The sequence below is a fragment of the Podarcis gaigeae genome (assembly GCF_964106915.1).
Source record: "Podarcis gaigeae genome assembly, chromosome: 3".
Classification (NCBI taxonomy): domain Eukaryota; kingdom Metazoa; phylum Chordata; class Lepidosauria; order Squamata; family Lacertidae; genus Podarcis; species Podarcis gaigeae.
This window is the reverse complement of record NC_139680.1, coordinates 23,311,983-23,338,554: the sequence shown is the minus strand read 5'-3', so window position 1 is coordinate 23,338,554 and position 26,572 is coordinate 23,311,983. Positions and strand designations below refer to the sequence as shown.

At 40.6% G+C, this 26,572-nt stretch overlaps 1 protein-coding gene across 4 annotated transcripts in view; it reads right to left on the bottom strand.

The window, feature by feature from the left end:
• CSMD1 (CUB and Sushi multiple domains 1) overlaps positions 1-26,572 on the bottom strand; it is a 949,787-nt gene that overhangs the window by 141,236 nt on the left and 781,979 nt on the right. For all 4 annotated transcript variants that reach the window (XM_083729648.1, XM_083729649.1, XM_083729651.1 and 1 more), the window contains 4 exons: positions 16,628-16,819; positions 13,453-13,591; positions 9,497-9,684; positions 3,961-4,155 (listed from right to left, as the gene is read on the bottom strand). In XM_083729648.1, the coding sequence (XP_083585774.1) occupies positions 3,961-4,155; positions 9,497-9,684; positions 13,453-13,591; positions 16,628-16,819 (714 nt within the window). The remainder of the gene's footprint in view (positions 1-3,960; positions 4,156-9,496; positions 9,685-13,452; positions 13,592-16,627; positions 16,820-26,572) is intronic.

The following is a 26,572-nucleotide window of genomic DNA, read 5'->3' as shown; positions in this document are numbered from 1 at the left end:
AAAAAGGATTAGACAAATATGTAGAGTACATTTAAATAAAAATTTCTGTCAGTGACTATTAACCTTTATATTAAAAATGGAACTCCATATTCAGTATGCTTCTCATTGCCCACTAAGGTGAAAAAATTACACAGCTCAGTTCTGTGCAAACTCCACAGATGTCTCTGCCTGGTATGTGCTGACAGCATGCAGCTCAAGGAGCATCTTGATGGTGGTCTGATGCAGAAATAATAACATTTTAGTAACATTTAACATAATAATAACTGCTGCTCCTTCTATTAATCCTCCTTCCCAACTGTGTGCTGGGTCCTGCACAGAACTTTGAAGTGAACTATGTTACAATCTTTTCTTCTTCTTTTTTGATGAGGACATTTTTGAGAAGGGAAAATGGATGGATAAATAGATTGAAATACCTGAAATCAACCAAGATGGTCCATTTATGGCCAAACTTGATGAGCCACTGGGAGATTTGTGACTGAATCTACCATGATTTCTGTTCAAACACAGGCACTTATATATCTCCCTTGCCAAAACAAACAAACAAACAAACAAAACCAGCTTTGGGAGTAATTTAGATTAGGAATATATGGCACAGGGAGACTTAAACTGGAAGCCTATAAAATTTTACCTGAGGTTAATGCCCATTTAATTTTATGTGATGTAAACAAAATGTGGTGTAAACAAAAATAGGATTGCACTGATTCAAACCATAGATCTGGCTTATGCAATGTAACAAACAGGCCCAAGGTTGTTCTGAATCACTGTTGCACAATCAACTTAATTGTACAAGTTAGTTCCATTCTGACGGCCCTGCAAAAATGATTTCCGAACTTGCATGGAACATATATCCTTGAGCAAATGTGAGGGTTTTAGCTTTGAAAGCAGAAAATGAGAGTATCCCTGGAGACTTGATATTACAGAAGCCTTTGTGTGCAGAGAAGCAAGTGACACACTGCTCTCAGATTTTCTTCCCTCAAATAACACTAAGAAAATAAATAGCGATTTAGACCGAAATCCTCAACACATCCCTTCCCTAGTTACCAAGAAACATCCTTGAACATAACTGTGTGCAAGTCTGCAGTCTGTGTGCAGCAGGATTGCTGTGGAACCAAGGTGCTAATTTGCCACTTCTCTGATGTATGCACATTTCACAGCTTCTCAACTGTAGCTTCGAAGAATGATATTCCCCATTCGAAAAACTCAGTGGTTTAAAGAAGACAGAAAGACACTTCTACCCACATGAGAAGCCTCCTCCCTCAACTTCTGCCAACTTCTCCTCCTCATGAGAGCTCAAGTGCCATATCTCGTGCCAGAATGGCATGGTCCCTTGGCCCTCAAGAGTTACTTTGCAGGCGGAAAAGACTAGTTGCATGAACTGAGTTCCGGTTACTCTTCGTTGCATCCAAGACTATCTATCTATATTAGAGCTGGGCAAAGGCATAAAACCAGCCTTTTTAAAAAAAAAACCCAACGATTTCAGGGATAGGTGAGAGAAAATGTGGCCTGACATTTTTCAGGGGAAGGACAACTTTCTTGTGTGGTGCTACAGGGTGATAGTGTGTGTATATAGCTGGAAATATGTATGCATTTTATAGCCCAATGGGATTCTGCTGCAATGTTTGCTTGAAACACGAAAATAGAGTTGTCAGCAATCAGATGAAAGATGTCCATTATTTGCCAAAGGCTGCATCTTTCTTGTGGTTGCCAAGACTTTTTTCCTAGCAAGTAACTACATTCTCTTTAGATTTTTAAACCTGAATTCATATCCTGCTTTGAGACATAAAAGCTTTCAAGCTAAAATATAGGGAAAAGCAGTTATTCAAGAAATAGAAATCCAGCATACTGCCTTCAAAATAATTCTAAATATATTGCAATCCTGTAAGAACCACTTCTTCAATGGGGCCTGCTTCTAAGATGAAGGTGTACAGAATTCCAGCCTTAAGGTGCAATCCAAACTCCCCACTGCCTCCAGGGCTCCGCAGAGAGGTGGAGCCCCTGCCACATCTGCAACCACATTGTTTCATTGGCTTCAGAAAGGGGGTGGGATTATATACAGTTGCCCACACCCTCCCTTGAAACACGTCTGTCTGTTCAGCAACCAGTGGGAGGAGAGCTCAGCCCAAAGAACTGAATAGAATGACATCTCCACTCAATCCAACCCTTGAGACTGGTGGTGGAGGTAGTAGTTGGACTGCTCTGTCAATGTATTCTCTTGAGAAGTAATTAATGTTTCAATAGGCTTCAGTATCTGGTTTTTAACCTTTTATTATACACTCCATCAATCAGAAGCTTTAAACTAACCCCCGTCTCATGCAATGAAATCATGAGCTAGACGTGAGGAATTATTTTCTGTTTTTAAACTATATTGATATTTACTACTTTAAGATGTACTGGGATACCATCATCATCATCATCATCGACAATCATCATCAGCAACAATACTGCATCACCATCGGCAAATACCTCTGGAGGAAAACTAATAATTTGGAGAAGTTTTGGTAAGTCTTTAGATAAGTAAGAAATAACAGAGCGAGCGAGAGAGATCTTTCACAATTTATTGATTTAAGACATCTGTCTTTTCCCTCGGTGCAACTAGCATATTTTAAGTTATTTAAATATAAAAACAATTAGTGCTTCACTTTCAATAAAACCCCATTAAGAACTCCATTCTGCCACAGAATGTCACTAAGGGCTCACCAACACTTCTGCTTGTTCCGTGCCTAGAAAGCAGAGGCCCAAGAAGTTTTTCACTTCTTGTGTGTCAGAGTGGTTTTCCCTTTGCCCACTGCATTCCCCCAAAAACCCACACTTTAGTGCTCTGATTCAGCACTAAACCCAGGGGAAAGCAGTAGGTGGGCAAATGAAAGTCTTGATGAGCCCTAAGGCAAGAACAGCTTATCAGTGGGAGGCTGGCAGGGCCAGCCGCCTGGCTTTACTAAATTAGAATTAGGTTCAACAGGATCTTCTTCATCTGCTAACTGAGGGAAGATTTAGGGACATAACATAGAAAGCTGCCTGCTATCACATAGGACTATTTGCTCATCTAGTCCCATATTGTTTACTCTGACTGAGAGAAGCCTTGTGGGATCTCAGGCAATAGTATTTCACTTCCACTCACTACTTGATTCTTTTAACTGGAGACACAAGGGATTGAACCTGGGATATTGCAGTGGGCACTCAACAGAGATGGGTTTGTGATAGGAATTTTGAGGTTTTAGATATATGGTAATGTTCATAAGTGTACCAACCAAGCACGTACATAGATCAGCACAGGAAGACCGACCTGAAACCATTTTGATTCCCAAACTGACCAAATGTTTTCCCTGCAAGGAGGGAGGGAGCTTTCCCACTGTCTCAGGAATTGAGTAATCAACATTTTAATGGGTGACAGACTATCAGGAAAGGCAATCAGATAACCTGGCAAACAGGAAAAACAACATTCAAATTTCTGTTTTAGACCGCCTTTTCTGTGATGTATGTATGATGTTTCTGGGGGTGGTCTTGATTTAAAGGGTGACAATTTTAAAAGTCTTTATAAGGCCTTGTGCGCCATTGTTCTGGGTTCCTCCTCCTTTCCTGCAAGTGAGGGGAGCAACAGATCAATAAAGATCAATATTCTCTGGCTGGCCTCTGTTATTTTCTCCTATCAATAGGAAACCTACGTTAAGGACTCTGTATGGGCTCTTGGATACCCCATAAGGGAAAAGGGCAATTTTTGTTTACAACAGATTCCTCCCCCAAAACACACTCCAGCCTTTCCTTTCCTTATATCATCAGTAATGAGAACAGCAGTAAAAGTGAGCAGCAAGAGAAGGTAGGTTTTCTCCCCTCCCCACCCCTTCCTTCCCCCATTGGCCCATCACACTGGCTCATGTTGGCTAATAGCATGGCAGTGCACATGGGACTAGTTCTTCCAACCTGCAATTGCAGAGAGAAAGCACCCTCCGGTTCAGTACATACCATTGCAAGATGGCAACACTCTGTTCCATGCCGGTTTTCCATCCGCACCAATCACACAAGTGATAGTGGAAGGATCGATAATTTTGTAGCCCGAATCACACTGGTAAGTAATACTCGATCCGAGTTTAAAGTCTGCTCCAATTCTAGTTCCATTCATTATGTTGCCAGGGTCAAAACAAGCTTCCCGTGGTTTTTCTAATTACAAAGAGAAAGAGAGAGAAGGAGAATTAAGGCATTAGGGATGCCAGTCCACAAGCACTCGTGGGATAAAATGTAAGACTCAAGCTGAGCTTTCGTGATAATCCCTCTTCATTTGAGTACTGTTATCACTTCCAAATATATTAGAGAAGCAAAAACATGAAAGGGGAGGACAGCAGGGTAGAGACCCCTATCTTTTCAGATAACAGTGAATGAATGAATTAGAGCAGATCCACACCATACATTTGAAGCACACCCAGCCCACGTTTGAAGCACATAACTTCCCGCAAAGAATCTTGGGAAGTGTAGTTTATTCAGGGGGCTGCGAATTGTAGCTCCCTGAGGATGAAACTACAGTCCCCAGGATTCTTTGAGGGAAGTCATGTGCTTTATACTTGTACTCTATACGCCTGTTTCTTCAACATACAAAGGGCCTCATGCTCTCTCAGAATATTGGTAACTAAGAGCGGCAAACAGCTGCAAGCCCGTAACTGGCCATGGATGAGTTAGGCTAAAGGGGGTGGTGGGCATGTAACAAGGTTAAAGAATATTGGGAAATGATTTATAATAAGCTGGGAAAAAAATGTTTAAAACAACCTTCCCAAAAAGACCAGAGGCCTTTTTGTTAGGAAAAGTTCAGACAGAGGTTCCCAGGTGTCAGAAAAAATTATGTATGTATGCAACAATGGCGGCTTGAGTTTTCTTTTGTGGGGTCCCAGGCAAGGAGGACTGGCAACTTAAGATGACAGAATATGCAGAACTAGCATGTTTAACATATATAATAAGAGAGGAAAAAGAACAAATATTCAAAGAGTGGATTTTTTTGCTGAGTATATGGGAAATAATTGGACACAGCTGAAAACGCTGGCAGCATTAAGATAAATTCAACAGTGAAACTAATATTTGAGTGATGTAAAGTTGGAAAACTGACCAAAATGGCTATAGTAAAATACGCAGGATTGATAGACAAGTAAAATGAACCACGGAAGGGGAAGGAGGGCAGTCTTTGGATACTGGTATTATGTATAATGTTTATTTTTAAATGTAAAAAGGAAAACTTAATAAAAATTATTGAAAGAGAGAGAGAGAGAGAGAGAGAGAGAGAGAGAGAGAGAGAGAGAAAGTTAGGTTAAAGGGAACAACTTAGGACAGATGCCCATGATTGCTTCAGGGCAAAGGAGAAAGGAACTAAGCTCATCCATGTCTTTGGCCTTAAAGCTATCACAGAGGATGGAGTGCCTTGAACTCTGGAAAGGAATGTGGTTTGCACATCTGGGAAATGGAAGGGGTGTGTGTCCTCTGTGGTTTGTTGACCCTTACTGTAGCAGGTTGAACAATGAACAAATTTATTAACTGGAATAAATATAGGCCTGCAGCAGGCTTTCTGTTAGTCCAAGAGAAGACAAGGGGAGTGGGAGTCTGTGTCCTGGGTCTAAGTATAAAATGCTTCCATATATAATCTGTTTAGTTAAGATATGCTTGGGGCTTTACTGGGCTAGTAAGAGTACTGGCCTAAGAGAAGGGAATCCTTTGCTTTTCTGAATGTGTAAATAAGGTTATGCTTGCATGTGGAGAATCTGAAGTTTTGGGTTAAAAAAATGCTAATGTTCTGTAAATACAGAACTAAGAATGGTAATGTGTAACAGTAAGAAACACGTGAGAAGTTAAACTCTAGCTGAAAAAATCTGTTATTCTTTATGTTGCCAGAGCAATTAAAGGCATAATGAATAAAGACACAGTCCAAGAAACATGGACCCCTTTTTTAAACTATGCCAATGGCCAAAATCAAAACCAACAACTCAACAATATCAGTGGAGGGGTTACGTCAAGTAATGTGTAATATTGAAAGTATGTGTATTTCTATAGACAATGGATATAACAAACATCATTAGCTGTACTGCTGGATAAGTGTTTAATAGCTGTATTAAAACCAATACAAATTTTGTTTTTTAAAAAATCAGTTCAGTTACAAGAAAGCTGTTAGAGGACTTAGTAGTTCAGTTAGAGCTGCTACTTTTTATACTGGACGGGACAATTAAAATATTTGATTGGCTGGGTATTTAAAACTCTATTGGCAATCATTGGCTCATAATTACAGGTCGATGTGCTGGCAAACGTAGAGATAATTCAAACTCCTGAAGAGAATCCTGACTGAAGTTCGATACAAGGGCAGCCATAGCATAGCTGAGGCTGTGTGTGGCCGTTGTGGTATGGTGACAACAAACAAACAAACAAAACAGTATGGCAAATAACAATCCGAACAGGATGCACATTGAAGAGTCAAGCCTTACTATAGGAGCACAGCCTTAGAAAGCAGGCTGTGTGTATAAAGCACTAAAACAACTGAAAAATTGTGACCTATATAAATAATACAAATATGTATTTGCTTTTGGTGCATAATTTATTCCACTTCAACTAGTAATACGGACGGGGGGGGGGGGATTATGAAGGGCACTGAAGCCCCACAGCTGGCATTTAAAAAGATTTAATTCCTTAAATTGTACCAGCATTTCAGAGCTGCTTATGTACTATGTTTAAAGAACATTTTACGGAGCCAGGGCACTTTGAAGCATAACTTAAAGAACAGGAAATATATCTTACAAAATGCTCAGGGTTCCAGCCACTCCAGTCCATTTTCCCTCTGTTTTCTCTCTACTCCCTGCCAAATATTCAGTGGTGTACGTTATATGCATGGACCTCAGGGAGCATGGCTGCCCATTTAATGTAGGCAGGGGGAGGGCTGTCCCTTGTAGCCTTGCAGTGCAACATCCTTTTAACATCCTTTCTATGCAGATAGCAGGAGCATGTGAACCCCTTTGAACAAATGAGCATTGTTTTAGAATGTTTATATAACTATATTGATAAAGCAGTTGTGGTACACATGATTCAACTGGGCTTTTCCTCCTTCTCTTTAATTACATCTGTCCTGTACATTTTGATACTATTTCCACAAAGAAACTAGAGCTGCTCTAAGAGAAAAGGGCTTGGGAATTCTAAGCACATATGCAAACCCAAGCAAAGAAAAACAGCTAATGAGACAAGAGAAATCTGCATGTTCACAGTATCTTTTCAGAAACAACCCAAAAGGTATTATGCAAATGCCTATCGCCTGATTGGCCGGGAACGTCAGTCTGATAAAGCAGAAATATTCTCATTTTATATAGCTTCGAGAAATAAACAACATGTATGCAAATTGGTCTTCAAATAATCTGCACCCGGAATGTAAGAAACTGTTATGTATTAAACAGATGTACATCATTTTCTCGTATTTAAATTGTACAAGTCATTTCTGTTTGAGAAGATCTTCCCTCAACAGCAGCTCTTGTTCTTTTTACTCGGCATAAAAGCTGTTTAGGCATGCAAGAAACCAAGCAGACAAACAGAAAGTAAGTGCATTCCTCAAATCATAAAACCTTTCCAGAACTGAGATTCTAATGTGCACACTCCCCACAAGAAAGGTTCAGAATATAGCATAAGTGGTTGTTTCCAGTACTGCCAGTTTATGAATGGAAGGCTTCTTCCATTCCTAGAAGGGACTTGGGTCCAGCAGAGGCTCCTGCAAAAGGAAAAGGGGAGGCAGTTTTGACTGCTCCCCCTGCAGTGTCCAATGCTAACTCTTCTGCCGTTCTGAAGGGTCCCTCAATCCTCCAAAACAACTGTAAGTGGAAGAAAGAGAAAATGAGGAATCCCATTTCCCTCAGAACAACGTTCAAATGGAACCCAGAGGGCACATCTCGATCCAATGCTGTGGCATGGTACATTGGTCTCACTACATCAATAAAACATATAACCACTACTTGGGTTAGGTGTGTTAGGTACAGCAGCATATTAAGAGTTAGGGTTCTGCACAATATGTGTTATTTATCCACAAGGAACTTCTCTGAACCCTGCTGTTCATGTAAGAAGGAAGCATGAGCATGCCTTACATATATATGCATGCATAACATATATACAGTGTGACGTTACATGAGAGTGCTGGGGGTGAAATAGTTAAACAGGTTACCCAATCAGCACCCGGGGGTGGAGTCAGAGGGAGTATAAAACCAGCTCTGGGAGGGGCGAAGGGAGGGGTTCGTTGGGAGTTGGGTGGTTGGTTGGAGTGGGAGTGAATTGGGATAGAGTTTGTGGGTAGGTTGAGTTAGTATAGCGAAATAAGCTGAGTCAGGAATAGTTAGGGGCAAGGCAGACAAGTAAATATCTGAGAGGTGGTTTAGTGAGTGAGAGCAGGTAGCAGAAGTTATAGGTCTGGATAGGCACCCCATGATTGCAATTGACTGATACTGTTTATGAAACCACACACTTGTTAAACTGCAATAAACAAACAAAAGTTTGTGTTCCAATTTAACCCTGACTGGACTCAGTATTGCACCAGGTAGGGCCTGGGTGGTGGCAGGGAGAACTAAAGTGGTGGCACAGGGATCAATAGACAGTGAAAAGTCCGGGGACCCGGTGTGATCGCCACAACATTCGGTTACGTATCCTTTGGGATACATACGCGGCAAACCCAGAAGTATTTTTCCGGGTTTCACTGCACGCGCATGCACAGAAGCGCTCTACACACCGTGCGCATGCACAGAAGTGCTAAACTGTGCGAATGCGCAGAAGCGGCAACTCCAGATATGCACACCTTCAGGATCTGACCAGAGCTCTGGAACGAATCCCGGGCGCAACCAGAGGTACCACTGTATATCCCATATAATCCCCTTGAAGAAGAATACCTGAAAATTCAACGTAGCTTGGAGGCAAACAATGACGTATCAGGATGCAGAAGACTGGCTGGGTTTTCCATTGGAAACAATGGCAAACAAAAATGAACTGTAACTACAGAAATGTATGAACCAGTTGCAAATTAGCCACTAAACAAATGGAGTAAATAATGTATGAATAAATAAATATATTAAAAAAATTAACTGGACAAAAAAATGGCTTCCACATCAATATACAGCATGGCTCTAAAAACGGCATTCAAATGTTTTGGGAGCAGGGAGTGGTCTAAAAAAGAGCTTTCCATCACAAATGAATGACCTCATGTCTTTTTTTGTAGCCTATGTAAATGCCTTTCCTACAAGAGCTTACACAATAAAATCAGTTCAGCAGATATGATTATAATGATGTTGGTTCTTTTTGTGATCATAGCCACGTTGATGATATACACCATACATGAGAGAGTAACACCATCAATATACTTCAGCTATACTTGATTACGAATCTGTATCTAATTTTCACAAACATTGTCAGAAACTTATGCATGATCCCTCACGACATGTCAAGCATAACTAGATGGGAGGAAATCTTGTGTTTACATTTTATGTGATGATACATATTTTGTTAAATTTACCTTTATATTCAATGGCAAATCCTGACATGCCAACAGAAGCATCACTACGAAATGCCAGAAATAGGTTATTACCACTGCTTTCTATTCTTTCAGGTGCCTGCGAGCCTTGAAAACTGCCAATTAGAGGGCTGTTGGAATCTTCTCCTTCATAAATATGCAAAAAATCATAACTGGGTTCCATGTTGAAACTGAAATAGAGAAGCAAGAAATAAAATGTCTCTGTTGTTGTTGTTGCTTTAAAAAAAAAGATAATGGCATCAACATTCCAACTCTACTTCTAAGATTTCTGGTGCACTTTTATAAAGGATTTCTCTCTCCCACATTCTAAAGTATGAACAAATAGTAAAGTTTAACTTATTATACTGCAATTTATTTCAGAATGCCACACTGTTATTTTCTTCAGGCTCCCCCCACCATTCCTTATTAATACTTATTAGAGAATGTTTTGGCCCTCGGTGTTTTCTGGATAGGCACAAGAAGATGGGCAACTAAAATCCTATATATGCCAACCCAAGCTGCATTTTCATGGGGAAGAATCTGGCATGGAGCCCTTTGCCTCTATATATTTTGCCTGTTCCTTAGATTCCAGTGGCTTAAGGGTGTTTCCTACGTGTTCCCAAGTCTTCTCAGAACTCTTTGGGTTCCGTTGATGTTTCATTTGAGGATGTTAATGTCACGTTCTACTTTAACAGTAGCTTAACTGGAACTATTAACTGATCCCTAGAAAGCAGTTTTAACTAAAGTAATTGGAACTTCTTTTGTAACTCCTTCAAAGTTTAGTAGCTTAAATTATATTTTTTTGCATTTATCACCATTCTGTGTCTCTCTGCTGTATCCACATACCTACCTACCTATTACTAAACAGGTCCAACAGCATTGTTTACTGGAGTTTAGGGAATCAAGACATTTACTTTACTCCAAAAATTGTGCAAATTAATCTGTATGAGATGAACTTTAAAGGGAAATTAAGACGTTGATCCCAGCACATACCTGGGAGTGCTCAAATCAGGTTTTTAAAATGCAAAACCCACATAGGTCTTCACAAATGCCAGGCTGAATTGCTAAAATATCTCAGCACTGAGCAAACAAAGTTATCTACTGGGCAGTAAAACTGCCACCTGAGTCTCACAATGCCCCGAAACAAAGTTATGGCATCCTGCAGCATTGTTACTAGGGTGGTATTTTAAAGGAAAATGGCAATAACTGGATTATCAAGAAGAGACTGTGACAACTTGTAGCTGTAGCAAAATTACACCACTTTCTTCCATAAGTCGTAACATTACTATTATCATTCCCACCCCTAATCACTGTAATGCTATTATGGCCTGCAAATGTTGTTATGGAAGTAGAGGGGCATCTTTGGCTCAGTACCAGAATATTCTGAGTGCAGTTAGTCCTTTGAGAGAGAGAAAACTACAAACTAAGCATAGTCCTAACAACTAGGAATAGAAACAGGAGCCCAACACTTTTATGGTAATTGTCGTTCTACCAGTATTTTTCTTAATTGACTGATTTGGTATTTTGGGGAGACTCTCCCCAAAGAGCATGGTGCAGGGAGATGCCATAGGAAGGCAAGATTCAGTAGAAATTATGAGCAGAATTATCTTCTATGGAATACTCCTGATCTCATCTAACATTTGGGGTAATATAGTTGTAGCACCAAAAAGGAAATAAAAAGCAGAAAACCCAAACTGGTGAAAGCAAATATTTATGGTAAAAAGCAGATAGAGTTTGGAAAATATAAAGCCGTCTTTGGGGAAGTAGAGATGAATTTCTCGTCCTTTTTTGCCTGTATCAAAACATATTTTTAAATGTTGTCTCTCTCCCCCCCCCCCATTTGCACTTGGTGGGGGTTATACTTTTTCTGTTGCTTTGAGTAAACTAGTACAGTAATATAGATACTCAACACCTTTAGCATGCGGTGATTACATCCCACATTCACTTTAATTAATTCTTATACCCGGTTAATGAAATTTTCATAGAAGGGGGAAGGGAGGAGTGCCACAGAACAATCTATTTTCTTATGTGTATGGAGTGCTGGTTAGAAGAAAGAAATGTACCTTTCTTTAGCTCTTCGGGATCAAATATGACACACACACCTCCCAATTTAAGAAGGCTGCAGTCAGTCAAGAGTTCTCACACTGACTTCAAGAGGAGATGGACTAAATCACAGATGTACTAATACTGCCCTGTATTAGCAGTAGCAAATCACATTTCGTATCCTTCCAAAATGGTGTGCTAGCGGCTCAATTGAAAAATTAAATCACTGCATTGGATGTCCTCACTGTTCTACGGCTTTCACAGTACGAAAGCCCTGTGCAATACTTATTTCCACTTTCTCTGTCAATATATGGATGGTGACATTGTCCTGAAGAAGAAGTATACAGATATCCCCCAGAATACCTTGCAGCATACATACCAACAGTTTGGGAAGCTCTGTTCTAAGTGCACCTTAAAAAGGATTTACTTGGCAGATGACACTAAGCTCTGATACACAAGTTGTGTATTTATTTACTTTTTTAAAAAAATATTTATTAAGATTTTCAAATTCAAATGCATAAATAATAAACAACATTATTTATATCATAGCATAGTTTCATCACTTCTTTGGACTCCCTCACGTCTCCTGCTCTCACTTGCATCGTTAAAAAAGGTTTTTCTAAGCAAATTACCATCTTGTTTACAATCTTATATCCGCTCATTTAAATAGAATCTAGCAGTTCTCCAAAAGATTTATATTTTCCTTAATCTCACTTATCGTCAAATTCGGATCTAATTCAGCACAAGTTGTGTATTTAGCACTATTAAAGCAAATATATGAAAGTTTTCACCCACCATACCATAAATCTAACTGTATAAATATACTGCTATAAAGTTACACTTTCTGTGACTAACTAGGAAGGAGACCTCAGGAGGCTCAATGAAAATGTCAAGTCATTGTACAGTGGTACTAAAAAAAAAGCAAATGTCATGTTAGAGATTATTAGAAAAGGGACCGAACATGGAGCGCAAATACTCATGATGTCTTTATAAATCTATTGCGCAAAGCATTCATAATATTGTGTATTATTTCTGTGTATGGCCCTGTCTCAAAAAGAGAGAAAGGGGAAACCAAAATAATTAAGGGCACATTCTTTATCAGGAAATACACCAGGGATTTTTTGTATGGGGGGGGGGGAAGCAATGATAAAATTTTATAAGATTAGGGGGGGAAATGTGAAGAGCTTACGCAGAGAGAAAATGTTGCCCCTCTTTAGAACTTGGGCAATCCAACAACGTTGTCTGGTAGTAGCTTTGGGACGGACAAAATAAAGTAGTTCATCACGCAATGCATAATTAAATTATAGAACATACTGCTGCATGATGCCATGATGGACATTATCTTAGTGGATAGCTTAGTTTATCAGCAACTATTAAGGGGAACCTTTTCCCCTCTGAATACCAGCTACTAGGGGAAACAGCAGAGAAGGCAGGTGAGTTTAATAAAACCTAGTTTCCAGCCCTTACCTCCTCTCCCTCTCCATTTTAGTCAAACCATGGTCCCCTGTGGCCTTCTAAGGATAGTAGCTAAGAGAGCCATCACAAAAAAGTAAAGCAGCAAGGCCCCCTCCAGCACCCCTGTAATTTTAGCATTGGGACTCATAGAATCGAAGAGTTAGAAGGGACCCTAAGGGTCATCTAGACTCAGGAGCTTTGATGCCCTTCTGGCAGGCATTTGCTCACTGTTGGAAGCAAAACTAGATGCCCCCCACAGAGCTTCTCTTAAGTTCTTATTTGCTTCTACATCTTCCTGTAGCACCGACACAGAATGTTCTAAATGAAGGCTGTAAGGCATTGCTTTGGGGGGAAAGTAATTAGAAATGCTATGAAGTGATAAATGATGTGATTTTTTGAATGTGACATTTAAATAAATACATGCTGTAAAAAATAAAAAAGCATGGCTCTAGAAATGGTACCTTTTGAATATCAAGGCAATGACAAAATCAGGGTTTACTTTTATTCTCCAGTCACACTCCTTCCCAGGAGGATACGGCTGCGGGTAGTTTGGTGATAAAATAACACCTGCCGGGCCTGTGAGGTTTCCACCACATGCAGCTGTCACAGAACACAGAGGAGAGGAAAGCAAAATTGATCACAATGGTCACACTAAGCACTGGCAATTGTCAAAGTAAGTTGAGACCTTATACATTTTATTATTTCTTTCTAGCATCTTATTTTTTAGCTAATTGCTATTCAATCATCCAAGAGCAAGAAGAACTAAGAACATATAGGAATGTGTGTGTTTGCAACGTGTTTCCGTATGCATGCATGTACTATGTGCATACAGTATATCACTATCCAATACTACCCTTCCCTTCCCCCAGATATGTACACCATGTGCAAGTCAAAACAGTATAACAGGGACAAAGATTCTAGCCTAGTCCACTATTGGACTAGGTTTTGCAAGGTACACACTGTTAGAAGTTGTTGTTGTTGTTGTTTTAAAAAGTTAAATGCTCTCTGCGTGTATGAAGCATCTACCACCTTATTCTGATACAAGAGGGGTAGCCAACCCACAAACCATAGGCTGGCTATGGCCCACCGAGCCACAGAAAGTGGCCCGCCAGCCCCCACAGCTTTATCCCCGTTATCAGTACTGTGGTTCTCAGGACTTCAATTGAGAGATAAAGCCCTCTGCTTGTTCAGTAGAGATCACTACCTAAAGGTCAGCCAGAGGGCTTCATTTCCCAATCCTAGCGCTGACCACCACCCTGCTAAAATTAGGAGAGAATGAGCTCTGTCTGCTATTTAGAGATAAAGAGTAAAAGGCAGCATCCTCAACACTGGGGAGGATTGCAAACACTGCCTTTCTCTCTACACAGCTACAGAGGAACTGTGCTCAGGACTGCAGCCAAAATCTGCCATTATAATACTGTAGAGATGAAACACAACAAAGCAAATAACAACAAAGCATTAATAAATCAGCTGCAAAATAATAGGAGAAAGATAAGATAAGACAGAAGCAGCAACATGGTCATTTCACATCCAGGTTTCTAAAACCTGATGGAAGAGAAAAGGAACATCTGTAAAATATGTCATGTATCAGGAGCAGGGGTTGGGGTAGCAAAGACGTATGAAAGGAGAGATTTTGCTTATTAAAGTAGGTCAAAGTATGACAAACTGTTAAGGGCTTTGAAGTGTGACAAGTACGGATATATAGCAAAGGTATTCGAGATTTATTTAAAATTGCATCCTGGTCTAACCAGGAATTCTTCTCTGGGAAGTGAATTCCATAATTTGGGTTCCAGGAACAAAAACGTTGTATTTTGGGTAAGTGCAAAACAACCCCGAACCATAGTCACACAATCCTATGTAAGGAAGGCCTCTTGAGAAGGTATTAATAATGTGTCTGGCTATTCCTCTAACAATTCCTTCAGCAGTGAAGAGCTTCTGCATAAAGAAACATTCAAAATTGAGGATTTTTCTATATTCTCGTCTGTCTTTCTTTAGACAAAAGAAAGCCAATAAAATCACTTTACTTGATTAAAAAAAGATGCCTCCCAATCCAAGTATCCAGGCAGACACTAACAGGAAAAAAACAATTCTGTGCTGGCAGGTAGGCAACTAAATCTGCAATCATGCACTTAAAATTAGGGGTCTTGTTAACAGTGGTACTGAACACCTATAATTCTCATTGTAGTAACAATAGTAATCAGCCCAGGCGGCTATTTTGTTTAAAAATAGATCACGCTAACAAAATAGCTCTTTTGTAAGTTATTACTCTAGTGAAGACTCAAATTTTTTGCCACATCTTCTGATGACTCAGCCTGAGGTAAAATACAGAGCTGCTCTCAGAGAAGTTATAAAATGTGAACGCAGCAAAAAAGTGAAATAAAAAATTAAACAAACATGAATGTCTGTTTGACAACAGTCAGAATGCTAAAAAGAAGAGCTATTAAATCTCAGCTACCCTAGTATACAAGAGTAATTCTTTGTGAGTATGTTAAATGTTCTATTTTATCCTGCCTTTCTAGAACCTTTGAGGCTTGAAGTACTGCTATGTTTAGTATAATGAACATTTTAAACTGCATAATCCTCAAGGTCATCCTTCTTAGTAAAATACACTTATGGTACTTCACCATAATGACTCTCCTAAATGAACTATTTGCATCAAAAACAAACAACAAACAAAGGAAAACTAAATAGGCTACTCAGTCGGCTTTACATCCCTTGTCTAAAGGTTGAACTAGAGATGACATTGCTTCCACTGGCTCCAATGGCTTTTTCCCTTGAAATGCAAATAGCAGCTTCAGAGAGTGATGACAGAAAGAGAGAGAATACATTCTGTCTCCAGGCCCACAGTCCTGTGGCTTTCCTTTGGCTGCTATTTAAGTAACAGAATTGTGAGTTTTAATTATATTCACACCACTGACTTCACATCTCTTTGGCTCTAAGTATTACTTCTTCCTGATACACTAGCAAGTCTGGCCTTTCCTCTTCATTTCTACAACCGAAAATTTAGTTCGCACTCAAGATTAAGTAGAAGGGGGCTGCTATGTTAGCATTTCAGTGGGGGTGGGAGGAGGCTGCTGCTTGGAGGGGCAAAGGAACAGAGAGGTCAGCATGGTGTAAACAAACCAGCAGGATTGCTGGATTGGCTCCGCTAGTGCTTTTGCACCGCGTTGAACTCCCTGATTCCAGGTTCCTCCCTTTCCCAGTAAGGAGCTACAGTGACTCCACCCCACCTGACAAGCCATGTCTGTGATCAAGGCAAACCAAATTGCTGCTCCTAGGGGTTATAAAGTGAATTTCCAACAGTTCGCCATGACAAAGCTCCTGCTTTTTCAAACTACCCAGCAAAACTGTGAAACTCCTTCAAGCATGTTTCTCACAGAAAATGGTCCAAGGTTGAACTCATCCTATTCAGGATTCATAGAAGAGGTAGAGGATTTGGAATATCATGCAAAGGCAGAACATTATGGTTGTTTTTTTCCAGCTAGTTATCTGTTTGGGTAGTACCACATGGCACATGCGCGAATGCGACTGCTGCATTAAGTGTTACACCACCCTGAATGACCCAGTTTGAATATCAGAATGCAGTGGTATCTTAGATTAAAACCTTTAAAAGAACCTAACATTCCATCTCAATACCTATACATGTAGGTGCATCAGGTTGCCAAAAGAACCGATTATTCAGCTGCACACAAGTAATTTTATCCTGCCCTTGGAGCTGATACCCTGGGTCGCACTGGAAGGTGATGGCATCCCCAGGTTCTCTGCTGTCTCCATATCTGCTGCCATTCTGAGGAGTTCCAGGATCATTACAGGTTGATGCAACTGACGCTGCAAATAAAAATAAGAAAACCAAAGTTTCAGATACATATTATGAATATTTCAAAGCCTTGCATTTCACTACATGTTTTGTAACAGAAACATTTCTTTGTTATTTGTGTGTTACGTCAGGAAAGTTGTGTATATGACTGCTTCTGTAGGAAATTGCCCACTGTGATGGATCATGTTCCAATTTCCTTCCAATTTCCTCCGGGAAGGGTAATGATGGCAGGTTAGAAAATAACATTAGGGTTTACATTTTCTGTACAACTAGCCTACCAAAATCATTCTTATTCCCTTTAATACTTCAGCTGTCAGTCATCTAAACTTCACCACCATTTCTCGGAATAGAACAAACAGAATAATACACCTAATGTTCTTTGGTTTTATGAATGTATTAAAGAAGAAAATATACCCAAAGTAAAAAATAAAACCAAATGACATTTCAAAATTCATTCATTCATTTATTAATCACATTGAAATTAAATCATTTTGCTGGGAATATTGCATACCATGACTTCAATTTAAGTCAAAATCTGAAACACAGATTTTCATACTTGCATCCAAATTTCCCAATAATAGGAATGGTTATAAGTACAGTTACCCAAACATGCTTACAAGCTCTCTTCAGATTTTCCTGGTCAATGTGGAAGGTCGGGGGGGCGGGGGAGGGAAAGGTCTGAAGAGAGAATCAGGAGCCAACAAAAGTCACTAAGTCACAGTGATATTTCTCTTGTATATCAAAAGCCTTCTGTGGATAAAATGAACTTTGGTGTCTGTAGAACGCAAAATCTGTATCCAAATCACCTATGAGTATTTTACCTGCTAGATATGTTTATTCCCCCTCCCTTTTCTAAACTGACTATTTTCAAATCAGACAGAAAGTTGTTAATGCATGTTATTATTATTAATACTAATAAAATAAAAGAAATAATGTAGCAACAATATTCAAGCATAGTTAAAGTTCTCTACCACAAGCTTCATAAACTATCATGTAACTAGTCACCAGAAATGAGTGATTCAAATGAACATGTTAGCCAAGAGCAGATCCCCTCTCCCTTTGAAGTACCAAGAATTATTACTCTTGGGCTGAACTGAAAAAATGAGGATGGTGGCATCCCTAACTACGGCTTCTCTCAAGGCTCAGTCACTGTACCTCTTTGCAAGATGGTGACCATCCCTGTCAGATGCCTGGGGAAATGGGTCAAAATTTCCCCAGCTGGCTAAAATAGTGGTGATACTGCAGAGAAGAACTGGGCTATGAATAAAAAGGTAGCAGGAAGACTGGAAGAGGGACTCCTTAATATCATATTCCCAGCAATCCAAATAATGGAAACGTAACTGGTTTGGAGTTCAGTTGCCGAATGAGCACAGACAAACCTTTATTTCCCCAGTAGGGCTTAGAGCTGCTGCAAACATTATGTCACCATAGGGAGAGGCATTCCTTCACTGAATTCCCATCATGTGGCCCTGCTCATCTATTTGAATTCACCACATAAGTCGGAGAGATAACATCACTAAGTCTTCTTGCCATAGCAAGTCACTGTCATTGGCATGGATTGCGCAAAAATAAATTCACAACATGATGGTTCTGATACCCATACTTAGTCTTGGTCTTGGTCTGTTGGTGCAGACTCCTCCAGCCAGCACCACATGGAGTTCTCCTCAATTCCTCATTCTTGTTCTCAGAACACATTGCCCCCCCCCCAAAAAAAGCCCCTCTGTGCCACATCATGCCCACACTGCCCTGGTAAACTCTCCTCAGTTACTTGTAGGGTATTTTATCTTGTAGATGGCTTAATGGCAGTGCCATCACTTCCCTATGTCCTTTTGTCTAGTGGAAAATAAGCTCAGACTGTCAGCTATGATTAAACCCCAGCACTCAAGAATCTAGAGGGGGAAATTGGCACCCACTGATCTTGGGGGGGGGGTCCTCTTCCCCCACTAACTCGTAAGAATATCCTCAAATGTAATGAGTGCTTTCTTACTTCTCTGTTCAGATTGTAGGGTATTAAGTACCTACTGTAGGCATTTCACAGTTCATTACAAACTCACCAACATATTTTTCCATGATTGCCATTATCCTATAAAGGTAAAGGTAAAGGTACCCCTGACCATCAGCTCCAGTCGTGACCGACTCTAGGGTTGCGTGCTCATCTCGCTCAAGAGGCCGGGAGCCGGTGCTTGTCCGCAGACAGCTTCCGGGTTACGTGGCCAGCATGACTAAGCGGCTCCTGGCGAACCAGTGCAGCACACGGAAACGGCGTTTACCTTCCCGCCAGAGAGCGGTCCCTATTTATCTACTTGCACTGTGAGGTGCTTTCGAACTGCTAGATTGACAGGAGCTGGGACCGAACAACGGGAGCTCACCCCGTCGCGGGGATTCGAACCGCCGACCTTCTGATTGGCAAGTCCTAGGCTCTGTGGTTTAACCCACAGTGCCACCCGCGTCGCCCATTATCCTATAGTAATGGCATATACGGTATCTGAAGAAGTGTGCATGCACACGAAAGCTTATACCCAGATCAAACTTAGTTGGTCTCTAAGGTGCGTCAGACCAACACAACTACCTACCTAAATCTATTATCCAATAGTATTAGGGCAGTTGCCATGTTCAGTCATCAGAGTGAGAGTTAATGCTAAACTTTCAGGTGTTAACACAACAAAAGTGGCAGAGCACTTCCTTTGCATACAAAAAAGCCCTAGTCAAATCCGGGGCATCTCTTGGGGAAACCCCATGTCTGAAACCATAGAGAGCAACAGATTACATGTAATTTGTACTTTAGTTCACAGAGACCTTGGAAAGGGAGGCTTTCCCTTCCATCCTGCCACAACTGAAATGCTAATACAAATGAGGCTACTCAAGAGGGAATACTAATATTACTTTCATTCAAAACAAATGCCATTCACAGAAAAAATCATTTTGAAAATATCTCACAGCGGCCTGGCAAGAGCACACAGCATACCCTGCCACAGTCATGATCCACGTCCCTGCATCTCGTCAAGCAGTCAGCGGGAATCCAACAAGGCAGACGCAGAGACAGATGCTGCTGCTGAAACAGTCTTTTTGCCAGACTATGTCCTGTGGCTCTTGAAACTGACAAATGTGCTCAATGTGCAGCCAGTGATGCTTAAGATCATCCTAGAGGAGCGAGGAGAGGCAGCGACATACTCAGCGACAGCAGTGGCTGGCTCCCAAATTGCTAATCCAATCAAAAGAATTTGTTAATTTGCTTTGTTTACCCTTTTCGCTCAGCTTCCATGTCCCTTAATGAATGTCTTTAAGTAGGAACATGGCTCTCTTTCTGACCAGTTGGTTAGCTGATATGATCATTATCATCTGAAGCCCCATTCCCCCAGGTGGGCTGCACACTTCTGCCTACTCTTCTTATCAAGCTTCACATTATAGTGCCTGGTGATAACGTTGCCATTATAAGATCTGGGCCATTACAGACTCTTGAGCAGGTGTAGCACTTCTCTTCTGATGACTATTAAGCGATGTGTGGTTATGGGCCATCCCAATCTCTGCCGAGCGGTGCAGGATTCCAGGGGTCTTGGCACTTAACCAGGGTTTGTGTTTGGAATGAGACATAGTGGAGACCGTAGTGTCTTTAAGATATATAGTTTTATTTACACATGTGCACACCCAAGCCATTATGGAAGAAGTGCAGAACCTTATACCCTATGAGTGTCTGCTGTTGCTTCTCCCATAGCTTCAGCAAGATTGAGTCCAGAGTGGTAACCAGCCCGTGTCCCTGGTCTTCCACTTCCTTCATGCTCTTTCCAAAAAGCTCCTGCAAAAAGACACTATATTCATGGGGTGACATCACACCCCCTGTAACCCTGGCAACCTCCCCCTCCCTACTGTTTTGTCCCTGCCCACTACTCAGGGCCAGGGGAAGGACAGCATTTGTAGTGTCAATTGCTCTAAATGACCTGGTCTTGTCTGTATTTTTACACTGTTAATTTCAATGTCTGTTACCTTCCTTCTCCAAACACTGATTTAAAACCGAACACCCAGGAATCTAGGGGGAGGCAGGGCACCCAGAAACCTGGAGAAAGCAGGGAATCTACAAATCCATAACAGTATTTTGGCATATAGGTGCTAACCAAAGATATAGTAAGTAAGCCATTGGGCTCTTGATCTGAGGTAGCGAGTATTTATTGATTGCATTTATATTAACAGACACAGATACAACTGAAAACATAAAAATAGAGAACGAGAAGCAGAGAGCAGACTGGCTGGGTTCATAATGTAGTTATTGTGTCTCTACATGAGTGGGAAGCACCTGCTGTCCTCAGAGGAAGTGGTGTTGCTATTCTTCTAGAAGCCCACCCTGGATTAATGGATTCACAGCAACTCCTGGTCAGTAGTCCATACCTTTTTTTAGGTAAGGTACTGGAGAAAGTCATGGCACAGCAGTTGCAGGCATTCCTGGAGAGTACTGATTATCTAGACTAAAAGGAACTAGCCAGGGATATAAATTAAGAACAACCTAGTGTGGGGAGCTACAGAGAGCATCAACGGATAAGGTGTGTTAAGCAGATATGCAAGTTCAGCAGCAGGACAAGGAGGTCAGGGCATACCATGATCTAAATAAAACCTCAAACCCCCAATTAAGTAAATTAAACTACAGCATTTACTGACATGTTCTGCATTTTGTATATTTGCATTTCCAGCGCCCTGTATTTCGATGTTTTGAATGTTTGCTGTAAGCTGCTTTGGGCCCAGCTCATTGTGGAAAAGCAGCATACTGTATATAAGTAAACTCAATCAATCCAAAACAATGGTGCAGGTAGAATTCCAGTAGGGATGTGGAGACTCCCCTGAGTTTCACACTGTCTGTCACATGTACAGCTATCTACCTGTTGAACAGATTTTTGATGTGCAATAAGCTCCAGGTTCTCTGGGAACAAGTATTTTCCCCCATTAGGTCAAGATGGCAGACTTGGAAAAGCTAATAGGAATAGGGAGGTTGATGATTGAGATCTAGATACACCTCACTTCCAGGATAATAACTCCTTGCTGTCAGGGAGAATGAAGGACGAGGGCGAAAAAACATTGTTCTGAGGATTCTTGGGGTGGGGTGGGGATGAACAGTTATCCTACCATGCTAATGATAATTCCCCGGAGGCTGGAGGGATCCTGGTAGTGGGTGATTACTGACTGAGTGGTTGGTCTCCAGCTCTAGGCACAGCACACAAGGACATCATCAATCTTCTGGCCTGGCAGTTGCACTGACAGTAGTCCTGGTTGACTAACCACCCACCAAGGCTGTTAGGAGCAGTTTCACATGACTGATTGTGTTAAGACTTGCCTGCAGCCTTCAATAGTACAGCTCATTAACTGCTGCCAACTCCATGGACCTAACACAATTCATGGGACTGCTCCAGCTTGGTTCCGATTCCTTCTAGAACGGTTTAGGCGTATCAAGCGTTTAGTGCTCAGCCAACAAAGGCAATCCATCTAAGCCAACAGCTAACCACTTTAACACCAGGGAGGGTTAACTGAAATAAAGCAGATTTAAATCATCAAGAAAACAGGTCATTTTAGACCAAGTTTCCCATTGATACTTCAGACAAGTTTTGCATCTCTCTGATTTTTCATGCTTCCTTCTGTTTTCTTTTACCTATACAGGGGATGTTTTATAATATTTCCATATCAGATCTATCTTACAAATAGGACCCATAATGGTTTGTGTAGTTAAGGATGGGAATGTAGGAACATGCATACTGAATACTGTTGCTCCGTTCTGCTTAACTCTATCTCAGCTCTACCCTCACAAAAATGAAAGTACGGGAGGAAATCACAATAACTGATAGGCAGACATAAGGTCTCATGAAAGTATTCCATTAATGAGACCTAACAATGCAAGGATTTCTGCTTGCTCAACTGGGTTTTTGTTTTTTTTACACCTCTCTTCTCTCCAGGCATACCCTGCCTGCTCCCTAAATCTGCTGCAGAAGATTGGGGAAACTCCAAGACAGATTTAGTGGGTGTGCAGGGTGAGAAGTAGGTGAAAAAATCTGTGCAGTGACAATTTATTTAAAAGTAACACTTTGAAACTTATGCATCTGAGGAAGGAGAGGGGAGGGCAAAACATTTATGCTACAGCGTAAAGAAAAATAGTATATGAGTCAACTTTAAGATGTTCCAAAAGAAATGGAGAAGTTTGCTTTCATTTCTTTTTAAGTATTGGACCATCACTGCTGTGAGTCCCTCCCTGCCTTGCAGGTCTTTTCCCACCTGGCCAGGGATGGCAGGTCCCTGACCGACTCCAGCTACAAAAGCTGAGGCTGCTGAACAGAATCGTGGGCCGAGGGGGTTTTGTTGCAGGGATTAGGTTGTTGCTGTTATTTTTCTAAATGTTTATTTTGTACCCTATTATAAATGTGGAAATTTGATCAATTTGGTTGTGTACTTTTTGTTGGTTTGTTTATTGTCTGTGACTACTTCAGTTATAGGACGCGGGTGGCACTGTGGGTTAAACCACAGAGCCTAGGACTTGCCTATCAGAAGGTCAGTGGTTCGAATCCCCACGACGGTGGTGAGCTCCCGTTGCTTGGTCCCCACTCCTGCCAACCTAGCAGTTCAAAAGCACATCAAAGTACAAGTAGATAAATAGGTACTGCTCTAGCGTAAACAGCGTTTCCGTGCGTGGCTCTGGTTCACCAGAAGCAGCTTAGTCATGCTGGCCACATGACCCGGAAGCTGTACACCGGCTCCCTTGGTCAATAAAGTGAGATGAGCGTCACAACCCCAGAGTCGGCCACAACTGGACTTAATGGTCAGGGGTCCCTTTATCTTACCTTACTTCTGTTATGTTTGCAGTTATGTATATTTTTTATATGTTGTGAGCTGCCTTGAACATGCTTTTAACTTTGTAAAGGCAGCATGCGAATAAAATAATTGATTGTTTGAGGTTATTTTTTAAAATTTAATATAATTTCCCTTTCCTGCTAGCTCCCCGGTCCTTCCGCCACCACTTCCTTTCCACTGAAGTAGGCAGAAGAAGAATGAATTGTTCATTCATTTCAATAACATGGTGCAACTCTCACAATCACTAAGAAAATTATGGTCAAGCATTAATTTTCTAAACTAGACTCCTCAGAACACAGGGGAGAGAGGCTGTTCCTATGGCCTGGCATCTTTCCCATCAGTAAACTATGGGTTATATCTAATGGTGGAGTGCTTGAACAGAACAGGCTTCCACTCCACTCCTCTCCTCCTCCTCCTCCTCTTGAAGCCTTTCCCCATGCCCTCAAAATCTATTTCCAGAGAGAGCTTGAGGGATTTTTGAGGGGCTAAAGGGGGGAGAAAGGAAGGGGAAATCCCACTGCATGAGCAGAAATCACCTGCTTTGTCCCTCCTATGTACCATGTGTGCTTAATCAATATAACTTCAGATCTATTGTAATTCTCTAGATGTGTGAACTTCAAGAACAATTGTATTGTACTAATCAATAAAGCCTGCTTCGCAAAAAGAAATAACTAGGGGTAGACATATCTGACAATTTTGGTTCCTCTCAGGTTCCCAATTTTCCAATCTTAGGTTAATTTCTCTGCACTTCTGCCTCAGTTTGAAAGCACTTTTTAAAAAAATACTCATGAAAATTTGTCAGCATTTGAGTCTGCATTTATCCTAAAGTATACATTTTTGCAAGCAGTTTGACCTAATGTAATGCATTTTTATGTTGTTTTGTACATGTTATTTGGTTAGAGAACTGCACTGTAAAATTCAGAGAAGCACAAATTTTAAGGGGTGTTCAGTTTACGTATTGTTTGGAAAAGTTCACATTAAAGGCAAACTGAACCTAATTTCTTACCTTTACTGAACTGTAATAAACAATTATGATTTCTGAGTATGTTCCTCCCACTCCACAATTACTCAAGATCTGATGTTTCGTTTCAACCCAGGAGCAAGGTAAATGGAAACAGAGAAGGAACCATACATTCACCTACTGTTTCCTAACCACTCCGATTAACTTGTCTATGAGTATCAAACACCTTGGTATAATTAAGATGCTATATGGCATAATTGTAGACAGCATAAATGACTGAAAAACATTTTTAGCAGTCTGATGCTAATATTTCTTTTCTTTTCTTTTGCTGATTGTCATAAATGCCATCATCAGCAAATAATCTACTTTGTTAGAAATGTTGGGAAGTAGCGTAAGTGTTTTGTTTTGCATTTTGTTGTATTATGCTTGATTATTTTGACAGTTTTAACTGTATCTAACATCTTATTGTATTAATTATTGTTGTCATCTGCCCCAACATGAGTGGTGATGAAGGGCAGCAAATAATATAATAAAGAAACAGGGATGCAGAGGTCAGCAAACTCTAAGTCTGCTAATTAATTAATCTGATCTTGGATACTCTTAAGGTCAGAGGTCTACTGTGGCTAAAGGAAATGGGTTATTCAGTTAACAGGCATTTCATTCTCTACCTTCTTACACATACCAGTACTTCTCTGAGATGTTTAGTTAGGAACCCCAGTTTCTAATAACTAGTTTAAATATATTTAACCCTGCAAAGTAAAGGTCAGGGATGCACACTGAACTCCATTTTCTATCCTTTTATGCATGATTAAATGGTAATTAAGTTTTAATGAAAAGTGTTAGGCTGATTACAATTAACATAATCACACCAGTCAGTTCATGTCCTCGTGGTGTTTTACATGCTGTGCTGAGCTGGTGAGACAATGGACTTTTGATGGGGTCCAAACATTTTGCGAGCAAAATACATTTGCATTCATCCAATTAATCATCTACATCAGCATACTTATTAAAGCAGGGGTGTGTGTGCTGGAAACTTATGTATAGAAATCTGTAGCATAAATTTATGCACATAAAAATTAATCTTTGAAAAATGGTAAACATCTGCAACCAAGCTGTAAGCCATGAAGATTACTCATAAGGGCAAAATTAAGAGCCATTTTGTGTTACTGTAGCTGTATGGGAAGAACAATGTCATGACTTTTTTCCACACTGCTTTGGTACAGATGACCAAACCATGTGGTCGGAGCCAATGACATCCAGTTCTCAATTATGCCACTGTGGTAATATATAAATAAGCATTGCCTCTCAAAAAGTGACTATTTTTACTTCAAAACTCCCAAGGGATCCTATGAAAAGCTTGTCAGAGCTCTGATAATTCTGCAGTTCAAAATGCAATCAAGTTCTGATTAGACATGTCTACACACACACACCCCACCACCACCACCACCAGCAGATCACTCAAGAATCCTTTGCCAATAGATCCTTTGCTAAAATGCACAGTTGCTAGGCAAAGGAACAATTTAAACAGCAAAGCTGGGGGGATAAGAAGGTCCAAGCTGCATTTCCCCTAGCAATTGTTAACCCAACCCAAACATTTTTCTTTCCTCATACTGAACAAGACTGGCATTGTTTTTAATTAGCAAGTCTATTTTGGCTGAATATGAGGCCAATATGTGCAGCAATGCCAACACCAGACAATTCATGGATCACAGTGTCATGCAGAGATTCTGGTGCTACTGATCAGGGCCGGATTTAGGTTTGATGAGGCCCTAAGCTACTGAAGATAATGGGGCCCTTTATACGTCTACCTGTCCTTTGTCAACAACAAATTGTCGCTGTTTTTTGTGCTGAATATATGCTATATGGTAATTTATGGACCTAATAGGTATCTAAAGCCATTTGCACAGGCAGAATGTAGGCACCCTATATACAAAAATGAGCAAACCAGTGATATTTTAGGGAGCAGGCGGGGCCCATTACTCAT